Below are 8,334 nucleotides of genomic sequence, written 5' to 3'. Positions count from 1 at the left end.
AGATGATTGTTATGTCCTTATACGTAAAGAATTCATAGAGGATGTACTTTTTACATAAGGCAATTGGATGGACATTAATATAGCCTAAATCTAAGACAAGAACTGATTAAGCAAGAAATACTCATTTCATGGCATCTTTGTTACCCAGTATTGGCGTGAATTTGGAGTGTAGAAATTTAGCAGAGCTGGGCAATGGGATGTATTGGTTTTATATTATGAAGGGAATGGAAAGTTGATTAAAGCATTCCAGTAGAAGATGGCATCTAGAGGGAAAAGCACTGTCGCTCACCTGTCAGAGAGCCTGTCAAAACATGGCACCTGTAAAACAAGAACAAAAAGTCAGCTCTGGACATAGGCTTTGGCCCCAACCCAAAACCCTGTGAAGTTTATAATAAAAAAAAAAAATGTAGGAAAAGCAACAGTTTGGCAGAGGAAGGGAAGTTTTTTTTGCTTTTTATTTTAAGTAACTGAGCAGATTTTTAGTTATTGAAATTGTACAATTAATTCTACTGACATTATATGCAGCTTGGAAAACTTTTTATTACATTAAAAAGAATATGGTTTCAATTAAATGTGTTTTAGACATAATGGCTTTTAAAGCTGATATGGAATAATCTGCTGACAGTTTATATGGGAGATTAAAATTAACATTCACAGCCTGTGCAGTTTAACCATAAAGCAAACACAGGACCACAGGCTACAGCCTGGATACAAGTGATGCTGTAAAACAGGAAGGTGGTTACACTGCTCAGGACACATTAACGTGTGGTGAGCAATATTAGGGAATGCTGTTACCTTGTTTGCGATGCATGAATTACACATCCTGAATGTCTCGCAGAAATTCTCTTTTCTTTCTAAAGGTTTAGGAACCTTGGCAATTGTACGATGTCCACATCCCACTGGGAAATCTCCGGCCTTTATCCCGTTAGACTATAAATAACAAGTTTATTTTGTCCTTGCTTTTAAAGTGTTTTGATTTTTTGTTTTCTTTTTGGGGTCATCTTCTGTTAGAAAGCTTATTCCACATATCCACTCATCACACCCCTGCACTAAGGACTGCAGAAGCTCTTCCACTAAATTTATGAATAGGGAAGCAAAACATAAAACCACCATTTAAATATAAACTAGAGAGTAGCTGTTGATTCAAAACACTGGCCAACAGTTTATAGGGCTTATTTCCCTTTGAGGGAGCCCCAGGAATATAGCTGCAATGTATAGTTTTTAGCATTGACCCAATACCTTTAGTATTTAAACTGAGGTATTGTTAAAATAGGTATGCCTTTTAATGTTAGAAAAACCACAAAGTGGACATTCTATATATTAAAGGTGTAGTAAACACTTTATTTGAAAGCACCAATGGCATGCAACAATGTACAATACACGAGATTCTCTCTTCTCCAGTATTGCACAAGTTTGGTACTTGTGGTTTCTTAAAAAAAAAAAAAAACAAACAAAACAAAGTTTACTTTTTAAAAAGGAAACAGTTTTCTTATGTTTTATTCACAACAGCTGCAAATAAGGGGAGAAAATAACCTATTTATGCAGGCAACACACTTCCTAATACATAAATGGTTTGTTTAACTTACAACCTTAGCCACATTGTTAATATTGTTTAAGCACAAATTAACTACTTTGTTTCCCAATGCACTCAGTGCAGTGTTTATATTACTGCAGACTGTTCACTGCATTCGAATGTAGAAATACTGATATGGGTCATTTATGCAGATTTAGAATTGTGTTTTACAAGAATTCAGTTAATGGGGACTCCATGACTATTAAACATTATCTGCAAGTTTAAAATGGAAGTGTCCCACAATCCCATGCTGTGCTTGGTGAAATGCTGAGATTTCCAAACACTACACTTCTGCCTCCCTATCCGTGCAATGGTGAATTAAGACAACATTAACAAAGATCCAACCATACGATTTGATAACAAAGAGGAATTTAATTACAAAGTCAGAAGCTTGTTTTAAAACAGCATACAATATTACAGCTAATTACACTAATTTGCAACTTGCTGAAAGGGATTTTGAAATGCAGCTTTGTTCAGAACAGTTACACTACAGCTAACATTAAATGTTTTGTTAGGAACTTTCAGTTTGGAGCAGTCAGTCACTTTGAAAAACTACATTTTAACAACTTTTTACATGAAAAGCATATTGGAATTTTAAAGTATGTTTTTTTTCCTCTTTTCTTTTTAAACAATTGAAAAAAAATAGTGTTAATATTGTCACCAAAATAAACTTAAAAAACGTTTGGATGATTATTTGATTTAAAAGCAGTCCTATGAGAAGGATTTCAGGAGGGAAGGTTTGAGGAGATGAAGGGGGTCACAGAGCACAGAATTTACTTGTGTGTGGGTTAAGGAACAGGAAGTCCCGGGGCACAACATGTCAGTAAATAAGGTTTGGATGAGCAGAGTCTCAAAAGCGTCGGTAGGGATGATCTCTGTAAGTGCCACCTTTCGGAGGGTGAGACGAAGGCAATTTTAAGGAGGGCCGTGATCCATTCCAATTGTCTTGGCCTAAGGAAAAGGAGGAACTCAAACCATTAGCCTAGATAAACCTTTGAATGATACTAAACGCTGCAGGTCATTAGGTATTAATAGTTACAGCAATATTTCCATGTAAGCCTGTCAAATCAAGTAGTGCTTGGCATACAGTAAATCAACTGACGCTTCTGAGCCACTCAATAACTGAACTCTGGTATCTCGTACTTTGATTAAAAAAATATTACATTTTTGTGTTGACAGCCTATCCCACTAATCTAATATAAGCAGAGTCACTGGAGCTATAATACAAACATAAAATCCACACAAGTCACTTACCATAACCTTCATACGATTCTGGTCCCTCACCATGCCCGTAGTCATAATATTCTGTATCACTGAAGAAAAAAACAAAACCATCCAGATATATTAGTGACAATTCTAGGAGCAAGGATAGCTTCATTTTTCCCACAGAATGATATTTAGTGATACAGGCCACTTTCAAAAATGAACAAAAAAACATGCGACACTCACCCTTGGTTTTGATTGTAATATCCTTCATAACTCTCATAGCTCTGGTCAGCATATGAATCATCATAGCCCTAAAAATATATTTATATATGAATCACACATCAATTTCCCCAGCATTACATGGTATTTGTAGTTGTGACTTACATAGTCATCATAGGACTCTTGAGCTGGAGGAGGCAAGGAAATCCTCTGAATGGATCCAGCCCGTGCCCTTCCTGAAGGCGTGCCCCTGCTTGCTGGGGTGGGAGCCACAGTTCTGCTGACGCTGGCACCACGGGCTATTGTGCCTCGTCCAGGTGCGCCCCTTGGAACAAGAGAACGTAGGGGTCCAGCTCTACCTCTGAGAAGAGTCACAATGATGGTTAAAGCGCCTTTAATGGGAAACCAATTTGAGTTTTTAAAAGTGTATTTACATTTTAGCTAGTACCTTGCAGGAGGAACAGCAGCAGCAGGTGGGGGCCCTCCTCTGCCTCTTGTGGGGCCACCTCTTCCTCCACCACGGGCTTGTTCTGGTGGAGCACCATTCAGGTAAGACAGTTCCAAAAATTGTTCCTGACAGATATCATCCATCATGTCCTGCAGAATAGAAAAAAAATTCAGCTTGTGGATAAAAAGACATGTTTGCATAGACTTATGAGACCAAATCAAAAATCCCCCACAGAACATATGCCTTAATATTCCCCCCACAGGAATACTGTAGCAGGCAGTGATGCATTCCATCAAAAGCAGAACTCAAAAAATTAACTTCAGCACTACTGCAAAACGGGCTGCACTTAATATAGAAATTACCTACAACAAACATTAACTGCACCAACAGAGATTTCCTCATATGAAAGACATTGAGTCAGAAGCTTGATAAAATGTTTTGTCTAGTATGCCGAAATAAGATGCATTTAATATTCATTGGCAATAATCGTACAGCACTGTTTTTCTATCGAAAGCCCCAGGAACACAGAGTAAGCAACGGTGATGTGTTTGAGATCTTCCTTGTACATACCGGAACAAGAAACTTCTTGACCTCCTCCATAGCATGTGCCATACGTGTGTATGCTTCGCAAGGTGGGCCAAAGACTTCAATGAACACATGCAGGTCCATGTTTAGGTGACTATATTTGGGGTCCCCTCCTTTGCGGAGCTCCTCTTCCTGAAAGTGTAAAAAAAAAAAATATATAAAGCCATGCAGGTTTTTTGTCAACAGTCATCCTAAGCAAACAGAACACATAGTAAAATAGCCAAGTGCTATAAGATCTAAAGGGGGCATCAATATCTTCTACTGGGGAAACATCCCTACCTCTGAACAGTGTATACATATTGCCTTTATGTAGCATCAAGCAATGTACAGAGAAAGAGCAAAATACAGGAAATCGGACATTAAGGCCTACCTTTGCCTTGTCTCTCATTGATCCCTTTCCCAGTACAGAAATTTTGGCTCCAGTTTCCTCCTGCAGCCTCTTTATTGTGTTACCTTGTGGTCCCAGGATCTTTCCAACAAAATTAAACTAGGAGAAAAAGAAAGAGGTTGTAAAAAGTTAGCAGAGAAAATGATGAAGATGTGCCAGAGTAGGCGTTTAGGAACTGCAGTGATAGGAAATCTCAAACACTTCTTATGATCCTCATTTGCAAAGATAGCCAAGCAAGTTTGTCAGATGGGTAACTCGTTTGGTCAGGCAACGCTATTATTCCTATAGACTACTAGGTTTAAGAATTAACTACAGTGCATTCTGTGGGTCCTGGGGAATCACAGGTTCAAATTTAGTCCTCATTTTCCTCCACCCAGAAAAACCAAAAGATTTTTTATGTAGTGTTAGGCTGTTTCCCAATGCAGGAGAAAAGATATTTGTTTAGTTATACTTTACTAGACTGAAAGACTTGTGTGTTTATGTCGAGTTACCAAGGTGTGAAATTCATGACACCGTCCATTTGTGTATCAAATGTCTCACCTTTGGGTACAGTTTGACAGGGATCAGAACACGCTCTTTAAGTTTCATGTTTTTATGAGAAAATAAATCGAGATATGCATCCTCTTCTTCTTTCTTGGGTTCACCTCCCTTCTTGATCCTTTCAATTTCTGCAGACAACGTGGGGACAAACATTTTAGGTTTTGGAGACCGTTTTAAAAAAAATCAGATCACACAAAAACATGTCAGCTCACCAGATTGTAAAAAAAAGACATACAGCTACAAGTAATATGGATTTGTTAGTCAGTAGCAGTAAAACACCAAATATTACTGCAATACCGCATTGATATCTGACAAAGCATGCAAAAACAAGAAGAGGGGCACCTGTAGCTAATGTTTCAAGATTATAAACTACAGCTATACACTACCACTAGAAAAGCAAACATTACTATGCACCAGTAATCTTTCACTGGAACGATCATACGATCTGCCTAACGTTAATAAAAATTCTTAATGTAAGTGTAAGAACTTTAAATCAGATATTGCAAGCACACACACACAATACGCGTCGTTATTACAAGCATTCCGAGTAATTTATAACAGACTATTCCCATTAAGTCTACCTTGTTGTCTAGGTCAATCCCAAAGCACATTCCTCAAAAACACAAGACATTACAATTTTCTTACTTTCCCTATGCAATGGATCTACCCGGTTTGGTCCACTAGTGTTCAGCACAAATCGCTGCCTAGACTGGTACCATTTACACAGTTACCGTTTTTCAGCTCCCACTAAAATTGGCCGATGGCTGGCAGTTGAATGGATTTTTTTTATTTTTTTTTTTTAAATTGCCAGCCATAGGCCGGGCCAGTAATACATCACTTTAAACTATTCCCGAGCGCTATTTTTTGTTTACGTATGGATTTTGATTTCAGTCACTGAAATGCAACAGTGCAGCTGGGTCCCTAAAGACAGAAGATGTGGGTTGTGCCTTTTGGCCGCCGCCACCACTCCTTGAAGACTTCAGTGCTCTCCCTAATTTTGGCCAGGGGAGGGAGAAAAAGCCTGCAGATACACTTATAAGGAATGCAGCCCAAAAGGTAAAAATCTGGACCTAGTATCCACTGTGGCCCTACACTTTTGATCACTGGTTCACTTTTTTCATTGACAAGTAAAGCATGAATCCATCGGGCTTTACAGAGGAGGAGAAACACATGGCAAAGGACTAATATTAAAATGTTTACAGCACTTGCCGGATGTGCCAATAAAGTAAACACCACCCCTCTGTAAAACCGTAACCCAGAAACAGCCCTTAAATGTCAGTATAGGATTCTATAGTTAATAAGCGTGGCAGATATATACAAAGTTAGATTTGGAATTTAGTATATTATGGCCAACCCGGAAAACATTTAGTATAATCTGGCATTCTAATAGATGGATATACATCCTTAAATACAAGCCTGGATATTTCATGGTTGAGATGTGGAAGGAACAAATTAGTTGAATATTCACTTTGTTGTCTGAATGCTTGGTATACAGTGGTACTTTCGCCAGCACCAATTCCCTGTTTTATATACAGTACTTAGCCATCACTTGATAGAGTTGTATTAATTTGCTGAACAGAAACCAATCGACAAAAGCTCTTAATTATATTTATGTATCAAAACCAGCCATCGTGTTGGGATGTCCTAAACAACAGCCAAAACACAGCTCCTTCAGACAAAAGAGCAGATGCAAGCAACAGAGGGGGTGGTGGAGGATCTCTGGCTTTGTTCTTTGTGAGAAGCAAACAGTCTGGAAAGCCTGCAAAAACACGCAACATAGACAGAGCAGCAGGATGCTATATAAGGTTTCATCTAGGAAATAGTAGCATGCCGATTTAAGAGAAATACACACCCTCGGGCTTTGGCGCAATATATACACATCTGTTACATTAACAGCTCCGCTACATGATGTGGTGGTAAAGATTGTGCTCTAAAGCATGAATAGAGGCTTATGGGATATATACACACAACATGAATGCCTTTGCCAATAAAAGCTGTACTGCAATCAACAGGCATAGGCCTCTCTATCAATACTATCAACAGTGGACAAAGAAAGCTTGGTGGTACAAGGGTGTTTTATTTTAACGTACAATAAAAAAAAAAAAAGCTTCTGGGGTCTGGTAATTACAAGGAGAAATAATAGATGTTTACATTAAAAGTAGGGGTGTAGCACTGCAACACATACTGTACACTGGCAAGTCTATTATGATTATGCTTTAATTTATCAAAAACGAACAAAGGAGGCCTCAGGGTTGATTCATGGCACAAAACCAGAAGGAATTTTGTTTTTCTTTGCAAAAAAACAAACAAAAAAAAAAAACAGGTAACAGAGCTAAAATATAACTTCCTTTACATTGGAGGGGGTAAAATCTTACAAACGGTGTGTAGATGGGAAGGTTACGCATTGACGGCCTGAATTGGCTGTTAAAAAAAATTCCGATGCCCCATTACATTGGGGCTGGACACGGTCACACGGAACATGGGAATACGCCATCCCCCCCTTAACACAGGCCCCAGAGCCCATTCCCAATTTCCATGCTCATTCATAACGGAGACCTCGCCACGCCACCCCACCCCCATGCAGCAGCGCACCTCCCTCAATACCGATCGCCATGTCTCTTCCATCAAATAACCACAACATTATGGCACCCCCAGATAGTAATAATACAGCCCGAGAACACGCGTAACCCTACATGCACACACGAACAATACGGGCAGAAGGCTTCATTAAATAACAAGGCCGCGCCGTGGGCTCTGTAGACCCATGCAGTGCACCTCATCCATCCCGTCCCAACCGTGCTCACCGTCGTTAAGCAGGCCCATTGCATGTGTGAAGGAAGGGTCCAGACTGTCCTTCTCCGCCAAAAGCTCCGGTAAATACTTTGACTCGGTCTCCATTTTGTCCGCGTGTTCACTTCACCCAGCACCCGTACACACAACAGCCGCTCACACACTATTTCCAACCCGGCACCGCCTCCTCACCAGATAAAGTCGAGAACAGAAACCGCCCACGGGAAATGACGTAACTAACCGCGAAATCGCCGAGAGGGGGAAAATAAACGTCCTTTCTGAGATTGGAGGAGGTGAGAGTTGCTGGACATGTGATTTCCGCTCTGGATTCCAGAGCTCTGGCGCTGCGGAGCTACTGGGTGGAAAAATGGGCTGCGTTATGGCGCATTATAAAATCATTATTAAAAAGCAAACAGCAATTACACAACCTTAACAGTGGATATTGAGTTGGACACAATCAGTTGTGTGAAAAATTGTATACATTTTCAGCGAGGGTCGGCAGCGTAATCTTTACTGCTGTGTACCACGTGGCCAGACAATGATCTATCGCGCCCTTGTGCTTTAGCTGCTAGAGTAGAGAATGGA

At 39.8% G+C, this 8,334-nt stretch overlaps 1 protein-coding gene across 1 annotated transcript; it reads right to left on the bottom strand.

Moving 5' to 3' along the window:
- Positions 1-2,423: 2,423 nt before the first annotated feature.
- Positions 2,424-7,857, bottom strand: LOC149301070 (KH domain-containing, RNA-binding, signal transduction-associated protein 1-like). Its single transcript, XM_089484642.1, has 9 exons — positions 7,764-7,857; positions 4,960-5,087; positions 4,402-4,518; positions 4,017-4,163; positions 3,447-3,595; positions 3,164-3,359; positions 3,023-3,090; positions 2,828-2,886; positions 2,424-2,524 (listed from the first exon to the last, which is right to left on the bottom strand). Exons 1-9 carry the CDS (start codon positions 7,855-7,857, stop codon positions 2,424-2,426), a joined length of 1,059 nt encoding a protein of 352 aa, XP_089340768.1.
- Positions 7,858-8,334: the final 477 nt, after the last annotated feature.

Source organism: Sceloporus occidentalis, unplaced genomic scaffold, assembly GCF_023333645.1.
Source record: "Sceloporus occidentalis isolate IW3139 unplaced genomic scaffold, rSceOcc1.0.p SCAF_22, whole genome shotgun sequence".
Lineage (NCBI taxonomy): Eukaryota > Metazoa > Chordata > Lepidosauria > Squamata > Phrynosomatidae > Sceloporus > Sceloporus occidentalis.
This window is presented reverse-complemented; position numbering and strand designations above follow the sequence as displayed.

Bases quoted from the DNA above. Each gene is read 5' to 3' on its own strand.
- LOC149301070 (XM_089484642.1), bottom strand. From the start codon at position 7,857: ATGGAGACCGAGTCAAAGTATTTACCGGAGCTTTTGGCGGAGAAGGAC. The intron at 5,088-7,763 runs GTGAGCACGGTT...CGTTGTCTGCAG, and splicing joins AATGGGCCTGCTTAACGACG to AAATTGAAAGGATCAAGAAG. The intron at 3,091-3,163 runs GTAAGTCACAAC...ATATATTTTTAG, and splicing joins AAGAGTCCTATGATGACTAT to GGCTATGATGATTCATATGC.